This window comes from Poecile atricapillus, chromosome 10 (assembly GCF_030490865.1).
Source record: "Poecile atricapillus isolate bPoeAtr1 chromosome 10, bPoeAtr1.hap1, whole genome shotgun sequence".
NCBI classification, from domain to species: Eukaryota; Metazoa; Chordata; class Aves; order Passeriformes; family Paridae; genus Poecile; species Poecile atricapillus.
Genome location: NC_081258.1, coordinates 20,920,378 through 20,942,672, shown reverse-complemented (window position 1 = coordinate 20,942,672; position 22,295 = coordinate 20,920,378). Strand labels below are relative to the sequence as shown.

Below are 22,295 nucleotides of genomic sequence, written 5' to 3'. Positions count from 1 at the left end.
CTGGGGGGACACGGGGCACCATCAGGGCAGGGGGACATCCTCCCCATCGTGTCATCAAGAACGCAAAAGCGGGGTGGCCCTGCTCCTCTGCTGCCCCACGGCCACCCTGTGCCGCGCCTGTCACTGGTTTGGGGGTGACACCTTCCCAGTGCCTCCACGGGGCCAGAGGAGGCGCGGGAATCCCACACACCCCACCGTGCGTGGTGCCAGGCGAGGTGTAGGGGCCCCAAGTATCCCACCGCCTACGGTGCCAGCACCCCCCATCCACCCAGGCAGGAGCACGGCTGCTCGCAGGCAGGGCTGGAGGACAGGGAAGGGCACGGGGATGTCAGGGAGCAGGGTGTCCCCGGGGGAATCACGGCCGTCCGGAGCCCTCCTCCACCCCGAGCGGGTGCGGTGGGACCCCCGGCTGCGGGGATGGCAGCAGCCAGACCCCCGCCCCGCTGCGGGATGGGACGAGCGGCGCGGGCAGGACGGGACTGCGGAGCTGCACCGGGAGCGCGGGCAGGGGGTGCGGGCAGCTCGGGGGTGCACGAGCACGTTCGGGGTGCGGGCAGGGCGCAGAGCGAGCCCCAGGGACCCCCGGCGGCACCTCCCGGGCAGCCCCCTCCGGCTTCTCCCCGGTCCCGCAGCCCCCGGCGCTCCCGGCTCCTCCCGGTCCCGCAGCCCCCGGCGCTCCCGACTGCCCGTTACCCCCGGCCCCGCAGCCTCCTGCGCTGCCGGTCTCACGGCACCGCGGGGGCACCCCGAGCCGCTACCAGCGGGGCCGGGAGGGAGAAGGAGGGACCGGGACTCACCGTGGAGGTGCCGCCGCTCCCCACCCGCCGCCGCCGCTGTGCGCCCGGCCCGGCCCGTGCGGCCCCTTTATACCGCGGCGGGGCCGGCACCGCCCGCAGCCCGCGGGGGCCCCGCCCGGCACCGGCACCGGCACCGGCACCGGCGGCACCGCCCCCGGCACCAGCACCGGCACCGGCTCCAGCTCCGCCCGCAGCCCCCGGGAACCCGCCCCGCACCGCCAGCACCTGGCACCGGCCCCAGCCCCGCACTGCGGGAGTGATGACCGGCGCCGGCGGCACCGGCAGCACCGGCGGCACCGGCAGCAGCGGCACCAGTGCTGCACCGCCACTGGCACCATCACAGGCATCACGGCACAGCTGCGATACCGGCGGCACCGGCGGCGGCTCTGGTGCTGCACCGGAACCGGCATCTCCATCACCCGGCACAGAGCCACGGCGCAGGGACCGGCCACGCCATCTCCCCCCGCCCCGCTCTTGGGGCCCCTCTCATGACACCCACGTGTCACCTTCCTGTGCCACCGTGTCCCCCCGCGGCATAAGCCACCCGTGCCACCCTGTCCCCGTGGCCGGTGGGTGCCGGGGCAGGACCAGGGTCATCCCGGGGACAGCAGCACTTTGTCCCTGTGCCGGCCTGATGGCGGGGGACAACCGGCTCCTGGAGGGGCCGTTCTGAGTCTGTCGGAGGCACAGCCTCGACTCGGGGCTCAAATTCAGCACTTTGGGGTTTCTCACCCCGATCGTGTCCTGCTGTGCCGGGAGCTGGGTGCGAGGTAATTGCCGGGATTGAGGCTCCAAGCACCAGGAGCTGAGAGAGGGGATCCCTGCAGCAGGAGCACCCCGTGCAGGCGGATCCCCCTCTCCGACACCCCCGGGGCCGTGGTGATGTTGTCTGGGAGCTTCCCCAGCGCCTGGAGTGAGCGGTGAGGACCCGGTGAGCCCACGGATGGGACACGGACCGGGACCCTCGGCACCACCAGCGGGGCCGGACTGACACGGTCGTGCCTGTGCTACCACCAGGGTGCTGGGACAGGGGACAGGGTGTCTGCGGCCCTCCCTGTGCCCTCATCAGGGATCCCTCACTTTTTGCTCCAGGTGGAAACCAAACTCTCTCCACCTCTGGCACAGCTGCTGCCTTGCTCCCAGCGGCAGGACACGTTCCTGCTCCCGGAGGCAGGATGCCTGGGCAGTGCCCAGCCAGTGCATCAAATCAAGAGGCTTTTCATTCCAAATTCCTCCTCTGCCGTTCACAGCAGGCCCTAGGCAGGCGCAGCTGTCGACAGCATCCCAGCGCATGCCTGGGGTCCGACAGCAGTGCCAGGAGTGATGAGGAGTGCTTGACCACGCACTCTGGGGTGAGGAGAATGGGCTCCGGCTGCTTGTGCACTCACAGCAAGCCATGGCACCGGCTGGAGACACAGACAGGACTCCCGACCTTGAAGGGAAGGGGGGGTGCCGGGCCCCTGCATTTGTCAGGACACAGGGCAGCTGGGAAATGGGCCCCTGGGGCTGTTCACGTTGGGGCCAGGCTGCCCGGTGCCAGGGGAGCAAGGGAGCCACCGAGCTGGGTCCCTGAGGACGCTGCTCCCCCCACACTGTGGGAGTGCAGCAGCTCTGGGTACAGGAATGGGGCCCATGGTGCTGCAGCACTCATGGGGACTCTGATCTTGGAGTGTCTGTGAGCACATGGTGGTGAGTGGTGGTCCCAGCCAGGTACCCTGTAGGGCCTCTTAGCTCTTCCTCAGCATGGAGAGGCTCTTGGTGCCACACCAGAGGGACCCATCCTCAGACCCTGGGGTGAGGGAGCCCCCCGACCCTTCAGCATCCTTGTGGTGTGAGTACAGTGTCAAGGAGGAGCAATTCCACTCTGGGGGTGCAGACAGCAGAGACCCCCTCCCTCCTGACGCCCCTTGGGGACAGCCACACATTTGGTGCTGCCTAGCCAAAGGGAGCCTGAAGCCCTGCCAGCTGCTTGCCCAACTTAGGGCTCACCCTGGGGTTGATGCCCACCCTTCCACAGGACACAGGAGCTGGGACATGGCACCCACGAGCTTTGTGTGGCCCCACAGACATCACGGACACAGGGCTGAGCATGTCTCTGTTTAATCCCACACCTCGTGCCAGCGAGGTTCCCTCCCCATCGACACCGCCAGCGGCATCCTGGAGGGCACAGCAAGCCCTTCCCCCGGGGAGCCACCGGCCCTGAGCCCAGAGCAGGAACAGTTCATTTCCAGGGGCCCAGCCCCACTATGGCAGCACCACGATCTTCTTCTCCAGCGTCTGTGGGGGGAACAGGGCCCTCCTGACGGCGGTGTCCAGCTCCTCCAGCGCCAGCTGCGCGTGCAGCACCGCGGCGGCGTCACGCTCGGCCGTCACCACGTGCTTCAGCAGGCGGTACAGGTCCCGCAGCACGTCCCGCAGCACCTGGGCACGGCGGGCAGGGGCAGGGGCAGCGTCAGCACCGCCCCACGGCGAGCCCCGGCAGGAGCGGCACCGAGCGCCGCGGCCCCCCGTGACTCAGTTTCCCCACATGCCGGCAGCGCGTTGTGGTGATCCTTCAGCACGGGGGCAGCGGGGCATGCCGGGATCCTGGCTGCGGGGATTCCCGTGGGGAACTGGCTGTTTCCTCCACGGGAGCCGAGTCCCAACACGCTCGTTACTGGGAATTGCGGAGGGAGGCCACAGTGGTGGAAAAACTGGGCATTTCCAAGTCAAATCAGAGATGAACAACTCCCACAGCTCCCAAGAGCTGGCACTGACCCCAGCATGGCATGGCACTGCCCATGGCACAGCACAGCAGCTCAGAGGGACACCTCCACTAAGCCCCCCTTCCCCAGGATCTGTTGAGGGAACCCTTTAGTGGGGAATGCCCAAACTGGGCATCTCAATCCCTTGGGATTTTCCCTGGAAGCAGCTTGGGAATGAGCCCTGCAGCCCCTATAGAGCAGGTGCCCTCCCCAAGGGATGCCCAGGAGCCTCTTGGGGGCTGTTCCTGCCCCAGGGACGAGCAGGGTGACCCACCTCAGTGACCTTCTCACTCAGCCCCCGTAGCAGCAGAACCACCACGTGCACAGCGGCTCTTCGCACCTCGGCCTCGGGGTCTGTCCGGGCTATGGCTGTCACACAGCAGGTGACCTGTGGGCACAGGGCAGGGACATCAGTGAGGACTCAGAGGTGCAGGGAATCCCATCGGAGCAGCCACTGAGGGGCTGGCGATGTCCCAAGAATGAGGATGGGACTCCCATGCCCTGTGGGGTGCAGGCTCCGAGCAGCTCCTACCAGGGCCAGGTGGCACATGGATGCCTCAGGAAGCTGTATAACAGTCTGGATAAAAATCAGGCAGAGCCAAAGGAATCTAATTAAATCCCAGCAGTGACAGCCGGGAGAATTAGCAGAGCTCGCACCTTCCCAAAATAGCAGCGAGTGGCTCACTGGCATCACATCAACTGCCAGGATCCACCGGTGCCGAGCGGGAACCGAGGCGAGCAGCCCGAATGCCAAATCCATGATGTCTCACTCCAGGAGCACCGTGGGGAGGGTAAAACTCTGTCTCCTGTGGGTCAGACCCATCGGTTCCAGGGCTGCTGGGCCCTGGGAGTCGGGCTCACCCCACTGGGATCTCCCAGCAGCTCTCCCAGCTGTACCTCACCCACAGCCTGCAGCCGGGGTGGGTGAGGGCCAGCTCGTGATACTGATGATACTGATAAAGATAATTAAGATAACGGGAGGGTAACAAGGTGTCATTAAGCGGGAGGTGTCTCTGGCAGGCACCACTTGTGCCCCCAGGTCTCCTCTGGCAGTGACTGCCGTGGGTGGAGCAGACACCTAAAAATCAGGGCTAGAATCTCCCTAGTGTTTCCTTCAGGCCCCATGACTTTTACCCTCCACAATATCAGCAATTACCACTCCCGTCCTTTATGGAAATGTCCCGTTTCCATATGGAAATGTCCCATTTCCATGTCCTCAGCAGCCCAATCGTGTGCTAACAAACACGCTGTAAGGAGAGGTCCCATTCTCCCCAGGCAGGGTCGGGGAAAGGATGGAGCCGGTACCTCCTGGATGATGGATCCCAGCTGGAAGCCGAGGTGCTGGCAGAGCTCCCCCAGGTTGGAGAGGCTGCTGGCCCGCAGGGCACTGTCAGGATCCCGGGCACCCCGCAGGAAAGCCCGGATCAGCGGCTCCCGGTGCTGGAACACCATGTCCCCTGCAAGGGAGAGCAGAGCTGTCCTTCACCACCCTTCCTGCCAAAGCCCTGGCTCCTTTGGGAACAGATGGGTTGGGCACCTGCCTTGCAACACCACTGAACAGCTGGATGCAACATCTGGAGTGTGGCTTGTGCCCCTCAGCACACACCCCATGGCACACACCCTGGGGCTCTTTGGCACATTCCAGTCTTCCCATGGGGTCACTCACGGTCCAGCAAACACACCAAGTGTGAATCTAAAATTCCCCCATCATCCAGACCCAATCCCTGACCCAGTTAGCACACAGAGGTGCTGTGGATGTGTGAGACATGTGGACAATGAGAGCTCAGCATCCACAGCCATGCCAGGAGTGTGGTCATCCCACAGGAGCTGAGCAGCTGTGTGCCCCATGGTGTGGACACACCTCCTACCTGGCAGAGCCTTGAGGGGTGGAAAGAAAGCTCCAGAAGGCCAGCTGGCCTGTGGGTTCTGTTTTCCCAGCTCTCTCAAGCTCTGTAAGCTCTTGGACAATGGTGTCCTACAGCAGATGGAGGCAGTGGGATGGATGCCTTGGGATGCCCCAGGGAATGATCCTTGCGGGCAATGGTAGCTCCCCATCACCCTGCACGTGGGGGCTCAGGGCTGGGGACTGGCACAGGCTGGGGAAGCACAGGGCAGCGCTGTGATGCCAAGGACTTGCTGGGTAAATCCTTGCTCTCAGATGCTGAAGCTTTGCAACAGAAACAACTTGGTGCAATTTGTTCTATAAATACGCCGGCGAGCCGGGACGCGCCGGAGCAGCCGCCCGCGGCAGCGGCACCACAGCGAGCGGGAAGAGCGCGGTGGGGAACGTGCCACCAGCCCCAGGGCAGCTGCCAAGGGAAACCTGCACCTGGCCAGACACACGGACATCACCCAGGGAGCTCTGGGACTGAGGGGTTCTGAACTGATCACAGGAGCCCCACAGGACACAGTGGGATGCCCTGTCCCCATCCCAGCAGCGAGGACGGATCGTGGCACAGCCTGGCACTGATGGGATGCCACAGCTGGCAGAGCCCAGGGGTGCCACCGGTGCCAGGGAAGGTGACACAGGCCACAGGAGAGTCACAGTCCTGGCTCAGGGGGTCCAGGCTCTTCAGGGGCATCCCCAGCCAAGTCACACAGCACCCACCCAGTGACCAGGGACCTCTGCCTGGCTGCCCAGCACCACCAACACCGGTTGCCACCTCCCTGGCCACGTACAGCTCCAGCTGTGTGCTCCCACTGGCCAGGCCTTCTCCACAGAGTCAGACAAGGCATTTTAGGACGTGTCCCAACAGCAGATCCCAGAAAGGCCTCATCCAGCTTCTACCTCTCAGCCCGGCGTGTCCGGGCGCTTCCCGGCAGTCTCCAAGCCTGGTGCTGCTGACCAAGGGGATGGTGGGCTGCTGGCAGGACCCGTCATCCTGCTCCTGCTGCTGGCAAACCCCCACCAGCTTCTCTTGGCTTTCGGACCTTTCCCACCTTCTGACAACAGAAATCCCCTATGGGCTTTCCCCCGGTAACGGTGAGGCTGAGCAGTGCTGTGGCTGCTGGCAGCGGGCAGTGCCATGCCCATGGACTCACCCAGTGCCCGGGTGACACGCATCAGCACCTCGCCCAGCTTCATCCTGGTGACAGCAGCCACAGTGTCCTCTGTGCCCTGTGCTGGGCGCTCATACTGTGCCAGCAGGACAGGCAGAATCCGCTCTGGATAATCGCTGGAAAGCAGGGCAATGCCTGGAGGGGAGAAAAACTGGAAAATCAGTAATTTAGCCGTTGGCAGCAGGTGTCCACTCGCTGCTGGGTGATGTCCTTTGATCCAGTAGGGACTTGTTGCACTGGGGGGCAGCTGGGCATTGCAGCCAGTGCTTGGACAAAGGGTCTGGTGACTGCTCCCAGCTCTTGGCCATCAGCACATGGTGCCAGCATGTCTCTGTCCCCGCTGGATTTGCCTGGCCCGGACTGGGAGCAAAAGCCAGTGTGTGCCGCATGCTCGCTGTTATCTCCCTGGGCTTGATGAGAGATCAGATCCCAGAAGCAGGGATCAGACTCTTCTCCTGCTCCAATGCCCTCCCCTGAACACACTCCAGCCCCTCAATGACTGTCTTGTCATGAGAGGCCCAAAACTGACCCCAGGATTCCAGGTGTGATGTCCAGGAATACATCACTGGAGCCCAGCTCCATGAAACCCAGTGGTGCCACAACCACTGGCTCAGCCCCAGCCCCGCCGCTGGGCAGGGAGCAAGGGGGACATGGGGACCCGTCTGGCACGGCCCCCAGCCCCACAGGTGGCACAGCTCGGCATGGCACAGGTGGTGCTGCCATGGGCTGGGTGAGTCAGTGGAAGGAACCGCACCAGGGTTAATCACAGCTGCGGCCGCGCTGCCAAACGTGGGGCAGCTGCACGGGCGCGTTAATCACCGGGACGTTACGGCCCCTGCGCGCCGGCCGCGGGCAAGGATGGACCCGTCCCTCTCAAGACCGTACAGGCAGTGGGAAGCACAGCATAAACTCCTTTCCCAGCTGCTGCCAAAGGTTACCAACCCAAAGGCAGCGGTGCCAGCATCGCTGTGGGCCAAGGGAATGGCACTTCCCTTCCACGGAAGCCAGGGGACCGTGGCCATCCATTGTCACCCACTGCGGAAGCACCTGCCTGCAGATCCCACAGGCTGTGGGGGCTGTGCTGAGCGTGTCGGAGCAAGCACTGACCTGTGGGTTTCCTGGGAAGGGGTGTGAGTGCTCAGTACCTTGGCAGAGCCCTGAGGGAGCACCAGTGGGTGCCCCTGGTCCTGCTGCTCTGCCAGCCTCAGCTGTGGGTGCCAGGCCGGGGTGCTGGGGCTGTGCCCAGGCTGTACTGGAACTGCAGCCCCTGTGGCACAGACCTGGCACAGGGATGCTGACCAGCTCCAGGGAGTAAGAATAACTGGGAGATGAAGTCTCCAGCTTTAGGAATTCAGCATGGAGCTCACATATGGCTCAAGGCTTGATGGAACAGCACAAAACCATAATTTGGGACGGCAGGAGATGCCAAGCCCTCAGCCTGGCCATGGCTCTCCTGCTCTTCACCCCCAGGGCCCTGAGCCCCCACAGCACAAAACCTTCCCTGACAAAGTGCTGGCACTCTCCCCAAAAGGCACTGCTCACCTTGGATGGCAGAGAGGTAGACAAAGGCGTCCTCGTGCTGCACATTCTCCAGAAACACCTGGAAGGAAGGAAAGTGCTATCAGCAGTGACCCTGGGCTGGGCCAGCAAGGCCAAAGGGCTCCAATAATTGTGACCAATGGCACATTCAGCAGGGGACAGGGACCAAGGCAAGGGACAGGGACTGCAGCAGGAGCCTGGTACCTGCAGCAGCTTCTCCTGCAGCCCAAGTGCCTCTGGATCCTGCTGGGTGACCAGGCTGGCGAGGCTGCGCAGGGCAGCTGCCCGGCTGGGGGGTTGGGGGTCGTAGGCTGACACCAGCAGCTCCTGGAGCCCAGCTGTGGCCAGGCTGTGGGCACAGGGGGCTGCAGAGGCGCTGGGCTCACGGCACGTGCTCTGCTCTTCACTCCTGTCCCTGTGAGCCCCGGGGCCGCCGTGTCCGTGCTGCAGTGATGTGGGGCTGGGGGCTCTGCCAGGAACACCAGCAGGGCTCTGTGCTCCCGTGCCAGCCTTCCTGCCCAGCACACCGTCGGCAGCAGCGCCCACCGTGCCGGGGGAACAGGCGCCATGGGTGCAGATGGCGATGCGCAGGTCTGAGGCCAGCTCCTGGGTGAGGGGCTCGGGGTAGGTGCGGGACAGCTCCTCCAGCAGCGGCACCAGCCGCTTCAGCACCACGAAATCACTGGATTGGAGCTGTGGAGGGAGAAGAGCAGCGTTGGCAGCAGTGTAACGAGGGCTCACTCCCCGGGGTGCTCACAGGAGGGTGGGCATGGGGTGAGGAGCTCCAGAGCCCCATCCCCAGCTCGTGAGCCAGGCTCTGGGCACCACGAGCTCCTCTCAGCCCAGTGCCAATCCCAGCCCTGGCAGCTCTGACAGCAGCCACGGGAAAAGGTGGGAAGTGCATGAACCTGAAGAACAAGAGTGTCTGGGTCTGGGGGCCAAGCCAGGGACATCCCTCCCACCAGCACTATGCCATCAGTCCTGCCTGGAAGGACTCCCAGCACAGCAGCCATGACCTGTCCTGAGCTGGAGAAGCTCCTGCCCTAATCTGGATTTAACTGCTAAAATCTGGGATGTGAGGCCTGAAAAAGGGTGCTTTAGCAGAGATTTTGGATGATTGCATAAAACCCCTCGCCTGCTGAAACCCAAACAGCTCTGCAGCTGCTTCCAAAACCTTTCACATTCCATTTTCCAAATTATGTCACTCCCATTAAGGCAAAAGTGGTAGAAGGAGCCCATTGCAGTAAAACTCTGGCTTTAACTTCTCTTCAACCACAGTTCTTTTCTCAGTGTTAGAAATTTAGCAATAAGAGACAATTAATGATCTTTTTCTGTTAACAGCTGGATTTTCCTTAGGGCAAATCCAGGGATGAAGCAACCCCAGCAGCTCAGCGATGGCAGCACTTTAATGGATGTGCCACTGCTCCCCATGGCAGCTCCACTGAGTGACACGGAGCTCATACATATATATAGGTATTACAAGGTAACTGAGAGGTATAAATAACAATATAAATATGTATAAAATGTAAATATAAAAATATAAGGGGATTTTCAAGGGTACAGCCCACTTGGGGAGTTCACAATGCTCTGCAGCCAAGTCTGAGACCGTGTGGGGATGCAGAGGGTGCAGTGCTGGTATTTAAAGATGCTGTACATGACTACGCTGCTCTGTCAGTGCCTTTTTAGGAGAGATTATAAATTAGTTAATTAGGCTCTTGGGGGTGCCCTGCTCATATTGAATCCTTGGTCAGAACCCTGGCACTGCCCCAGGGCAAAAAAAATTATCTATATGTCTATAAATCTATTTACAGGCTGTGACAGAGCAGGGACCCCGAGCCAGGGCACCCAGCTGTGCCACAGCACCTTTGGCTGGGCATGGCAGTGGCACACAGGCCCCACCCTCACCCCTCACCTGGACAGCCCCGCCGAGCACGGCGGCCACCAGCCCCATGGCCATGGCGAGGGTCTGCGCCTCGGGCACTGCACCGGGGCCCTGCGCGGGCCGGACGCAGGCACGGTGCAGCACGGCTGCCACGAACTCCTGCACCTGCCAAGGGAACAGCTGTCAGGAGCAGCGACACCCCAAAGCATCTCCCCTGCAGCTCCTGCTGCCTCTGCGCCCAGCTCAGCCTGCCCAGCCCACGCAGCGCTCTGGCACAATTCCATCCGAATTCAAGGAGTGTCCGGACAACGCTCTCAGGGATGCACAGGGTGGGATTGCTGGGGTTGAGCTGGACTCAGTGATCCCTGTGGGTCCCCTCTAATTCAGAATATTCTGTGAAACCCTTCCCATTTTCCTCCTGTTGTTGCTACTCCAATCCCAGTGTGGGCTCAGCCAAGTCACGTCTGCAACTGGGACAAGGTGATGGTTAAACTGGTGGGGTCTCCAGACCCCGATGGGGCTGGAGGAACAGAGGGATCCCAGCTCCATCTCTGCCTCCTGCCTGGCTCCACCATGGGATGGAAGCTGGGAAGGCAACTGGGATAAAAGAGGAGCTCAGGGTGGGTCTGTATGGAACTGCTCTAGGTAAAGGTTTGGAAATTCCAGAGCTAAGGAGCTCCATCCCCTGTCCACAATTCTCCAGGCCAGCCTCCCCCTTGTCCTGCACAGCTGACACTCCAGCTGGGCCATCTCCTGTGTTCTCCCTTTGTGATTTTTCCCACAATATTTTTATTCCACATGTAATGATGCTGCCTGGTTGGCACTGGCCTTCTCCACACTTGGCACCAACACCTTTGATCCCACGGGCTTCCTGCCCTCCTAACAGATCCTGAAATTAGGGAGTAGATGTCCTCCATGCCTTATCTTCTCCCAGACAAGCCTGGGAAGGGTTTGGATCAGGGTCATTCCTACCTAACAGGTGTGTTGCAAAAGAGGAGGAACTATTGTGTTCTTGTTCCAGAAAACAAACTCCTATTGCACCAAATTCCAAACTTCCAGCCCCAGGGCACTGGGTGCAGGCAGCGTTTCCTCCTCTCCTGCCAGATTCCTTAAGCACATCCCTTAAGCAAGGAGGGAAGCTGTGGAAAAAGGCTTTGGAAAAGGCTGCATGAAAGGCTCAGGTACCTGCTGGGATAATTATTCCAGAGAAAAAATTCCATTAAACAGCAAGTAAGTAACAAAAATTGGAATATTTGCTCTCACAACACAGTAATACACAAGCTAGAGGGGCAGAAGTTATATGTAATACAAAAAAAAGGAAAATTGTGAATAAATAACAGTAGATTGCAACTGAGAAAAATTAAAGCTTAAAAAAATAATCTAGAAAAAAAAACATTTTAAAGTGGGAGGGAAAAAAAATGAAAAATAAAACACTGAGGCACAGTTGTGTCTGTGGCAGGAGGAAAGAATCCTTGGTGCAGTGAGGGAATCAAGTTGACCTTGGTTATGGAGAAGAATATGTAAATAAAATAATTGTGCAGTTGAGGGGGGCACAGTGGCTGCTGCTCCTGGGCTCCAGCTTTGGAAGGATGGATCTCACTTGCTCCCACCCCATTAGGTTCCCCCAAACACCCCAGGGAACCCCACACTGCAGAACCTGCTCAAAGCCTGTCCCTGTCCCAGCCCGGGGCCTCCCTGAAACATTACCCCAGGCAGGAGGATAATGGATTTTTTGTCTGGATTTCTTTGGTGGTGGGGTTTTATCCCAGACTCCCGGCTGGACCCTGAAACCTGGCAAAACCTTTCCCCATTTCCCACCCCGACTCTCTGGCCCAGGCGGGTGGGAGTGATGGGGAGGCAGGTGGGGACAAAGCGCCGCTGGCTGTGTCCCCTCTGCTGCTGAGCACACAAAGGCTCCTTTGTCCCAGAGGAAACGTGAGGAAACCTGCCTGAGCCGTGACTGCCCCTGCCCACGGCAGCACGGGGAGCTGGCATGGCTGGGGCACTGGGGAAAAACAAAAAACAGGATGAGGAAGTTAAAACACACCGGATCTGCCAGGGGATCCACAAGGGAATGCCATGCTGCCCTCAGTGTCCAGCTGCCTTCCCAACCCCATCCAGGGCAGGCTCAGGGGGAAAGATTTTAAAAATCCTTTTTGGGACCATGGTCAAGAGGCCCCAGTGGCCTTTGAAATTACAATATTTAATAAATTTGGCACTAGCCATTCATGAATGTCGGAGCACAGTTATGCCAACCAGGTTGCTGCCATCCAACCTGGCCTTGGGCACTTCCAGGGATGGCACAGCCACAGCTTCTCTGGGCAACCTGTGCCAGGGCCTCACCATCCTAACAGGGAGGAATTTCTTCACTACATTCCTTCTAACCCTGCCTTCTGTCAGGGCGAAGACATTCCCCTTTGTCCTGTCACTCCAGGCCCTTGTACAAAGTCCCTCTCCAGCTCCCTTGGAGCTCCTCTAGGCACTGGGAGTCTCTCTAAGGGTCACTCTGGACCCTTCTCTTCCCCAGGCTGAGCAATCCTTTTGCTCCTGGAAGCATTCAGCCGGTCCCCCGGGCTTTGCCATGACCAACCTGCACAATGTCAGTGAACACCGTGTCGGAGACGCCCTCGCACAGCGCGGCCACGAGCTGCAGGACCAGCAGCTTCCTCCCCTGCCTGGCCTGGTACTGCTCCAGCTCCAGCAAACTCCCTCCAGGCTCCACAGCTGGGTTTGGAGCCACCTCATCCTCCACAGCCACCTGAGTCAGCTCCTGCCGGGAAGGGAGCGCAGGACACGGAGAGGCAGCGGTTAAACATCGGGAACCAGTGCCAGCAATGCCAGGTCCTCACACCACCACCTCCTTCCAGTTGGTAGGTGAAGGTTTCTGAGAGCTGTCCACAGCTCCTGGGTGTCCCATCCCTATCCCCTCCTGTGACTATGGGCTGGGGCACAAAATCCCAGTCCAACCCAGGCCTGGAGGGAACTGTGGGGGCTCCACGAGAGATCAAAGGAAGCAGGTGTGGGGTCCCTCTTCGACAGCCAAGGAAGCAACAGGGATTATTCCCAGCCTCCAACACACTTCAGACACGCTCCTGTTGTTAAAACAGCCCGGGGGAAGCCAGGATGAGGGTTAACCCCTTCAGGGACAGGGCTGCTCCCACTCCTTGGCTTCCCACCCAGCACACAGGGCTGCTCCAGCACAAGCCATACCCCAGGACAGGGGGATGATCCCTCTTGCCTTCTGCTTGTCCAGGGAACCCTTTCCCACAGGTATGCCCCAACTAGGGACTGGCTGCCCTCACCTTCAGGCAGTGGATGAAGAAGTCTCCTGCCAGACCACTCTTCTGGCAGTGGGAAAGGAGCTCCACCAAGCTCTCCACATGGCACTGCTCCAAGGAAATCTTCTGGTACAGGGCCTCATCTTCATCGCTGGAACAGGCCACTGTATCACCCACACGAACACACCCAGAACCCCCTGACCCCCAGACTCCAGGGCATGGTGAAATCCCAGTCTGCATTTCTCTGGAAACCCTCCTTCCCAGCACTTCCCAGCAGAGCCTGGAGGCAGCTGAGCCAAACATTGCCCAGGTCATTTGGGCTCTGCTTATTAACTAATCTGCACTCATTAACAGAAACCATGAGCCCAAAACATACATTTCATCCAGCCCTTAAATAACAGGATTAGTGCTGGCTAAGTTAGGCAGTGGTCAGAGCTGTGGCAGCAGGGGCATGGGCAGAGCCAGGGCCAGCAGGGAACAAGTTTGAAGTAGTCCCAGTTTAAGCAAGGCAGAGCTGCTTCTAATTCTGGCCTTCCAGTACCTAAAGATAGTTTATAAAAAGGCTGAAGAGGGACACCCTGGCACGGATTGCCCAGAGAAGCTGTGGCTGCCCCATCCTTGGAAATGCCCCAGGCCAGGGGACGGGGCTTGGAGCAACCTGCGACAGTGGAAGGTGTCCCTGCCCATGGCAGGGGGTGGAACAAGATGATCTTTAAGGTAATTTCCAACCCAAAACAGCCTATAATTCTAACTCAGATCAGGAATAGCTTGAAAAGAAGCCAAACCAAATGTATTTGTGGGGATTTTGCTGCAGGTGCTCCCAGCTCCCAGCACACCCCTGGGCACAGCTGTGCCTCTGCCTGCCCCCCAGTGCTGCCCTGGGCCCTCCTGCCAGCTCACAGCCCCTCTCTTTAAACCCAGCCTCCTGCTGACAGACATCCTGGCCTGCGTGGCTGGAGACTAAAGGCTGCACTTAATGCCCAGCATGGCCAGCTCTGCCTCTGCCTAGGGACCATCTGCCCACGCCAGAGGAGCTCCGGGGCTGCTCCATGACGCTGGCACTGCCACAGTCTGTGCTGTGACTGCGCCACCTGTGCCTGAGGGACACACTCACTGTGTCACCAGAGTGTGACAGGCTCGGGCTGGAGGCTGGAAGCTGAATTTGGGGGGTGTTGATATTGGAAACACACATCCCATTCCCAGAAACTCTGCAGGCAGGGCTCAGGAAAAGCAGGCAGGGAGTGCACACCAATGCTCAGGTGGAGCATGACGCTTTCTGGGGCTGGAAGTCAGAGCTCTGCACCATGTCCAGGGAACCCAGGGGCTGTGTTGGCTTTGTGGGAAGTGTGGAAGCATCACCTGCCTGAGCTCAAGGGGATGAGACCCTCTGGGATGGCACTGGCAGCCCCCTGCTTGCCCAGGCCCTCTGCCAGGCTTCCCTGGAAAGCCCTGGGTGGTGAGTGACTGTCCCACAGCACTCACCTGATGGTTTCCTCCACGACGATGGCAGCACCGCCCTCGCTGCCCACTCGGAGCTGACACTGTGGGTGTAGGGTGGGCACGTGGCTGCTCAGCCTGGCCAGGCCTTCCAGCACAGCCAGGGACTGCTCCCGCTCCGCCTTCTCCAGGAACCACAGCAGGATGTCCTGGCATGGGGAGCTGGCAAGGAGAAAGGAGCCAGTGGTGACATTGCTCTGCCCACTGCACCTTCCCTGAATGCCTTTTGGGATGAGTGACATGATGCTCTGGAGCAGCCGTGGGCTCTCCTTGGGATGCTCCAGCTCCTGGCTCTGGCAGCTGAAAGCATTTGTGCCTGTTTCTAAGGGGATCAGCAGCACATCCTGCCCTTCTGGCGCTCCCAGATGGAAGGATTTGGGTTCCTCCACACTCCAGGCTGGCAAGGAAGCACTGTGAACACCCCTGGCACGCCCTGCCTGTGCCTCGCGCCGAGGTGACAAGGGCTGCTGGCAGTGCCAAGGGAGAGGAGGAAGGAGATCAGAGCAAGCACTGAGGTGGCATGGGGAGCCCTGCCAAGGAGAGAAGCAGGTTAATGAGGTGAAGCAGCCACGCTGCCAGGGGTCTGGAAACCCGAACACTTCCAGGCAGCCGTGTGTTCAGTCATCCCTGCCAAATTCCTTAGCAAAGGAAGCAGTGACTGCTGGCCCAGCAGCAGCGTGAACTTGGCACGTTCCACCAGCTTGTCACTGCACTCACTGCTCTTTGGAGTGATTCATGAGGCCTTTAGCAACAGCAGAGGCTGAGTCTACACACACCTTTTAGGGAAAGCCTCCACACGCCAGGATCCCCAGAGCACTGTGCAACACCACCAGGAATGTTTTTACCAGGCCTGACTCCAGGGAAGGCCTGGGGGGGAGCAAGGAGAGAGGACAGCCAGCACCTGGTCACCCCTGTCCCTGCCACAAATGGCACATGTGGTTCCTCCCACTGTACACCAGTCATGAGGAGCTGGGCACGGAATGGGGGATCAGCTGCCAGGAGGCAGGTCCTGATTGTACCAGATTGGAGAATGATCCTGTACTTCCAGGAGACAGTGTAGATCCCTCCATTCAGTTTCCAGCATCACTACCTCCATCCATGGACAACCACAACCCCTGCTCTAGGCAGAGCCACCCTGTGCTCCCGAGGGCACGCTCACCTCTACACAGAACATTCTGGCTTCAGGGAAGGAAGACAAAAGCTAACGTGAGAATGGCTTCCTCAGGCACAGGCTGCCAGTGAGGTCGTGTGCCATGCCTGTGGTTACTGCCTGCTTGGAATGAGAGTGCTTTGGGATGAGAAGATGGATCTCTGCTCCTGCCTGTGCCCCGAGCGTGGCTGTTAGGTGGGCAGAGCCCAGCAGATGAAACCCCAGCAGAAGCTGAGTACAGATCCTCCCTTACCGTAAGTATGACACATTCTGCTTGGCGAAGGAATAGAGGGAAAAAACCACTCCCAGGACTGACTGTAAGGATCCCAGCAGCAGGCTCGAGCTGTCATTCCCAACCACATACACCTACGGAGAGAAGGGCACAGGGAGGGGAGTCAGTCACCTGTGTGGGGCAGAGGGGAGTTCAGGAACACGTCTGTGCACAGGGCAGCTACCAGGGAGGAAGGTGGAGGGTTCTCAGCCTCTTCCTTCAGTCTGGAGGCTGTCTTCCCTGATTATGCCACATTCTCTATTAAAAGCTGCCTTCAGCACCATCTTTCTCCACGAATTTGCTTAACCACAGCAGGGCTCCAAGCTACAGGAAGGCTGCAGGAAGTCTGCTGCTTAGAAGTAAGGTCCTGCCTTTCCCAGGGATGCAACAGGCCCCCTGGAATGAGCAGATCTTCACTGAATTACTGTAAGTCTCAAACAGAGATCAGTCACTAGCAGGGCAGCTGGGCTAGTGGGTGCTGAGCTGAGGCACTGTGCTGCTCAGGCTCTGGAGGGACTGCAGAGGCTCTGGGAATGTTGTTGGTGCTTAGGGGGTATTACAGGGGCCCTGGGGATGTTGTAGAGGCTCTTGAGAGGGTTGTAGGGGCTCAGGGCTGATTGCAGAGCCCTGCTCCTCTCCTCCACCACATCCACCACCCTCCCAAGAGGCTGAGAAATGGTCCCCATAGGGCCCTGCCCTGCACACAGATCTGTTTCCCTGTGCTAATCCCCATGGAGCCATTCCTCCTCCCCAGACCCTTGTGTACACAAAGCCTCCCCACGAAGCCCCAAGGATGGTTTCTCACTAAGCATCAAATGACACTTTCTAGGCAAGAACCTCCCCCAAACCTGGGGACCCCTCACTAATCTGGCTGCTGTCAGGTCCCCAGCACTCTGCCACTAAGGAGGGGCCCACCCCAACCCCCCCAGCACTGCTCTGGGAGGGAGCAGCCCTCCAGACTGGTCTCTGCCTGCCAGCCAGTTACAACAGATCATTACTGGGAAAATAGACAACAATCCCAGCATTTAAGAGCTTAGCCTGCCTCGGGGCATGCCAGGAAGCAAGTCACCAGCTTCTGAAATTTGAATTCCTGGACTGGAGATGTCCTTTGGTTTGGAATGTGCAGCAGGAAGCTGCTGGAGCCTGCAGTGTGGCATTGGGGTTACCGGTGGGAATGGTAGGAAGTGGAGTTATGAGGGGAGGTATCACAGGAGAGACCTCCACAAAAAGCCCCCATCCTTCACAGGAAGCACAAGGATGGACCTCACCAATCCTCCAAATACCAGAACCAAGATCTGTGCTCCGAGGAAAGCTCAGAGCTCCTTACAGTGCCTAAGGGGGCTCCAAGAGGGCTGGAGAGGGACTTTGGACAAGGGTCTGGAGTGACAGGACAAGGAGCAATAACTTCCAGCTGCAAGAGGGTGGGTTAAACGGGATACTGGGAAGGAATCCTTCCCTGTGAGGGTGGTGAGGCCCTGGCACAGCCCATGTGGGGGCTGGGGTACTCCTGCAGATGAAGACCAGACAACTGAGCATGACTGCAGGAGACACTGGTGTGGCCCAACACACTGAACTGCTCACCAGGTCTCAAACCAGCTCTTTTTCTCACCCAAAGCAGACATGGTACCTTGAGCATATCTTCCACACAGCTGCCCAGTTCTGCCTCTGGCACCAGTACAGCCCCTGGTGTCAAATCCTCCAGTGCCAGCTCTGAAAGCAAAGAGCAGAGACATGAGCCCCCAAAACAGCCTGGAGCCCCCAGCAGCAGAACTGCCCCACCATTCCCTGCACCCAAAAGCACTTCCACAGCTCCCTTCCCTCCCCATAGGAGCAGACCAGCCCTCATTAGCCATACTAATTGTGCTGCAGTGTTGTAAACCCCCCAGCACACACAGAAATCAACAGAAACCACAACTCCATGATGGATGATTTCCCAGAGAGCTGCTAGCCAGTGTGGGGAACCCACGGCTTCCGTCTGGAAGCCCAGAACAAGGATGTCAGACTGGGAGAGGTTCCCAAGGAGCACGGGGCAGAGCCAAACTGCTCAGCTCACACGCTGCAGTAACTGGACTCAATGAGGAGTAAATATGGTGTAGCCAGACAAACTGACAGGGTCAGCACACAGAGCTGGGCTCCCACCCTCCACAGCCTGGCTGCCAGCCTGAGAAAATTCAGATGGAATGACAAAAACCAGTGAGAACAGAAACCAGACCCTTCCCCAATCCAGGTACCTGCGGCCTGGGAGCAGCGGCGGAGCGGTGCCAGCAGGGGCTGGAGCAGGTGCCTCTCTGCCAGCTGTGGCTGCTCCCTGGCCATGGTGAGCAGCGTGGTGGTGGCCACACGCTGGAACTGCCGCGCTGCCACTTTGTCCTGGATGTGCAGCAAGTCCAGAATCTGCAAGGAAAAAGAAACAAGGATCAGCACCCCCTCAGAGGGGGCAGCCTGGCGCCTAGCAGCAACCAAGGAGCCACCCATGTGCTGCTTTGCTGGGCAGCTGGCATGACATTCCATGTGTGGAAGAGCCAGTGTCCTTCCCACGCACGCAGGATACCTTTCTGGGCTCAAACCAGGAGCCTGCACCACTCCCAGAGCCAAAGGCTGGAAGCAAGAGATACACACAGAGCTCTTGTGTAGCACAGTGCGAAGTACCATGTGTGATCAGACATCATCCAGCATTTCAATAAAACATAGAAAACTGAAGAGTGGAAACGCCCTACTGCCAGAAAAACATGTCCACATTGTGCTGGCTTGAGCCAGGCCACACTCAAGCAAAAGGAACAGCCCCAGCACTCTCCAAGCTGGGAGCTGGCTCTGCATTCCCCAGCAGAGGGGACAAGGGACTTACCTGGGGGCACACCTGTCTGTAGTAGTCCTCGAGGGACAGGCACTGCTGTGGGCAGGCAGCCAGGATCTTCCCAACTGCATCACACTTCCTCCAGTCCAGAGCTGCTGCTTCAGCACCAGCACCACCTACAACAGCAGCAGAAATCCTGGGTCAGCTCTGACCAACCGCCAGCTCTGGCTGAAGCCAGGTGTTCCTAGCCAAAAATTGGATTTTGAGCTCTAATTTCTCTTGTTAAGCCAAGCATCTTTCAGGAGACACTTGAACTTAAGGGTAGAAAGGGGAAAATTGCAGTGCAAGAGCTCTGATAATGGAAAACAACTGCTGCAGCCAGGTGGGTGAGCCAAAAGGTGGGGAGAGGCTGTGCCTGGACGGTTGGAGTTGGCCAGACAAGATTTTGGCACTAAAAACTGTGGGATTCAGCTTGTGGAGAGCAACAGCTTCCCTTCCTGCAGGAGATGGAGAGCAGGGGATGGGTCTCACTGTCCCTACAGCTCTCACAGCCCAGTGTGAAGCACGGCTCCCACCACACTGGCACTGTGACAGGGCATTCCCCAGGACTGATCCCACTCCGGACAAACACAAGCTGTGACCCCCATAAAGGCACAAACAGGATACGTGGGCTTGGAGCCTTTCAGCGTGGCCCTCAAACGTATGTGTATCCCAAATTAGAGCAGTTTGGGAGCTCAGTGCAGTCAGAGGCAAAGTCTGTGTGTCACAATGTCACCTCAGCCTGGCACAAGTCAGCTCCTACATCCAGCTCTTGTGGTTCTTGTGCCTTTCTGGGCCCCTTCTGGGCCTCTCATGGGCTGAACTGTCTCAAGGCACCTCTGAATCTGTGATGCTGGGACCCAGAGCCCCCCACTCACCGTCTGTGCCCTCTAAGACACCCCGAACCACAGCCTGCACCCCGCCAGGCCTCAGCAGCCTCTCGGAGAGCAGGTGCCCGCAGAGCCGCCGCAGCCAGGCCGGAGCTGCCCCGGCACTCGGAGACCTCTGGAAGGGAGGAAAGGAGCAGGGTAAGGAGCGTATTTGCACACACCTGTGCCAACCCCACCTCTGGGCAAACAGCCCATGCTCTGACAGAGAGCACAGGACACATCTGAATTGCTGCTTCATCCAGTGGCATAAAGCAAATTGGGAATTAACGAGAGAGGACAGCCCACAGGTGCTTAGCATGCCATTCCATCTCTGGAAGTGTGCAAGGCCAGGTTGTACAGGGTTTGGAGCAATGTGGGATAGTGGAAAGTGTGCCTACGCATGGTAGTGGGTGGAATGAGATGAACTTTGAGATCTCTTCCAGCCCAAGTCATTCCGGGATTCTGTGATTCTATTAAGGGCATTAACCCATGGGGACTTTCTAAAACAACACTTAAGACATTCCCCATCTCCTCCTCCCCAGGAGGCTTTGGAACGGCCCCAAAGAGCAGCAGGCGCCCCGTGTCACCCCCGGAGTGTGAAGGTTGAGGTTTGGAGGAGCGGAGCTGCGCTTGGCCGGGCACGGTGGATGTGGGTGCCAAGCCAAGGCGGCACGTGCCGCGATGACAGTCCCTGACACACCCTGACACCCACACTCATCTCCTGCACAGCAGGGCTGGAACGACACACAGCCAGCAGCCTCATCTGCGCTCAGGGACTGCTTTTAAAGGTGTAAGAACATTTCCAGAAGAGCAGCACCCTCGGAGAGTGGGAACCATGGCGGTACGGACCCTGCTGGCCCCGTGCCGGGGATGGCCCCGGGTACCTGCTTGGGCTGTCCCTGCAGGACGAGCAGCTCCTGCACCGCCAGCGGCTGGTAAACACGGTCCAGGATGTCCCTCAGGGCTTCCCGGCACCGCGCTCGCTCCGCTTCCGAAACACCCTGGAACAAAACATACCAGGGCTGATGAGAACAGCCTGGCCGGGCACTAAAGCCGCGGTCCCGACGGCGTGCCGGGCTCCGTGCCGCCTGTTCTTTCTCTCGCAGCGGCACGGCGGGCAGGGCACGGGAGGCACCGCCTGAGGAGCGGGCTGGGGCTCGGTTAGACACCCACACCACCACCGGGGAGCGGGCACACGGGGTGCGAGTGTGGCACGGACCTGGCAGAGGGCGGCGGGGCCGTGTCCTAGCCCGCAGAGCCCGAGGAGGAGCAGACGGAGGTGCCGGCCGAGCAGCGGGGCGCCCAGGGCGGGCAGCCGGGCCAGCTCGACCAGCGCAGCCACGGCGGCGAACAGCCGGGCCCCGCGGGTGCCGGGCGGCGGCCCCAGCCCCGGCCGCGGCCCGAGCCCCGGCGGCAGGTGCGGCAGCAGCCCCAGCCCCACGACGGCCCGCAGCGCCCGCCGCACCGCCCGCTCCTGCCCCACGCTCAACGCGTCAGCGCCGGGCCCCGGCGGTGCCCCGGGGGCCGCGGGGACGGCGGGGGTGGCGGCGAGCGCGGCCAGGCGCTCCTTGAGGCACAGCAGCAGCGCCAGCAGCCCGCAGGCCGCCGCCCAGCCCGGCTCCGCGCCCGCCACCCCGGCCGCCAGCGCGGGCGCCCGGGACAGCACGGCCGCCCGGAGCTCGCGCAGCGCGGCCCAGCCCGCTGCCCGTGACAGCCGCTCCTCCAGCGCCGCCGCGTTCCTGCGCAGCGTCTCCGGGCACAGGGCGGGCTCCGGGCCGGGCTCGGCAGCGTTGTCGCCGTCACTGGGCGGCCCCAGCAGCAGCTCCAGCGCCTCCACCACACGGGCCGGCTCCGGGCCCGGCCGCGCGCCGCCCGCCATGTCGGGACTGCTGTCAGCGAGCGCCGCCATGCTGCCGAGGTCAGGGGAAGGGGCGGGGCCGCAGCCGGCCGCCATGACAGGGAGGGCGCGTGAGGGGAGGGGCCGCGCTGCTGGCCGCCATCTTGGGGAGGTCGGGAAAGGGAGGAGAGAGCGGCCGGGGAGCCGGGGCGGGCCTGGGGACACGGGATGGGCCGGGGAAATGGCTCCCACCGCCTCAGGACAGCGTTAGACGCGCTCTTGGGAAAGAATCCTTCTCACTTGAGAGCGATGAGCCCCTCCCACTTGTCCAGAGCAGCTGTGGCTGCCCCATCCCTGGAAATGCCCAAGGCCGGGTTGGCCGGGGCTTGGAGCAACCTGGGACAGTGGAAGGCGTCCCTGCCCTTGCAGAGGGGTGGAATTTAACATCCTTAAGGTCTCTTCCAGCTCAAACCCTTCCACGATTCTGAAGGCCCACTTGCCCTGTGGAGGGGGCCACGGCCACACCTGTGCAGCAGGT

The 22,295-nt window shown here is 60.2% G+C and overlaps 1 protein-coding gene across 1 annotated transcript; it reads right to left on the bottom strand.

Annotated features, from left to right (window-relative positions):
- Window positions 1–2,889: 2,889 nt before the first annotated feature.
- TANGO6 (transport and golgi organization 6 homolog) lies at window positions 2,890–21,897 on the bottom strand. The gene is made up of 17 exons (XM_058846101.1): window positions 21,140–21,897; window positions 20,805–20,921; window positions 19,930–20,056; window positions 19,064–19,188; window positions 18,450–18,612; window positions 17,846–17,928; window positions 16,201–16,313; window positions 14,783–14,959; window positions 13,325–13,451; window positions 12,613–12,792; window positions 10,053–10,187; window positions 8,345–8,833; window positions 8,144–8,201; window positions 6,584–6,736; window positions 4,847–4,998; window positions 3,816–3,929; window positions 2,890–3,218 (listed from the first exon to the last, which is right to left on the bottom strand). Exons 1-17 carry the CDS (start codon window positions 21,872–21,874, stop codon window positions 3,042–3,044), a joined length of 3,225 nt encoding a protein of 1,074 aa, XP_058702084.1. The 5' UTR covers window positions 21,875–21,897; the 3' UTR covers window positions 2,890–3,041.
- Window positions 21,898–22,295: the final 398 nt, after the last annotated feature.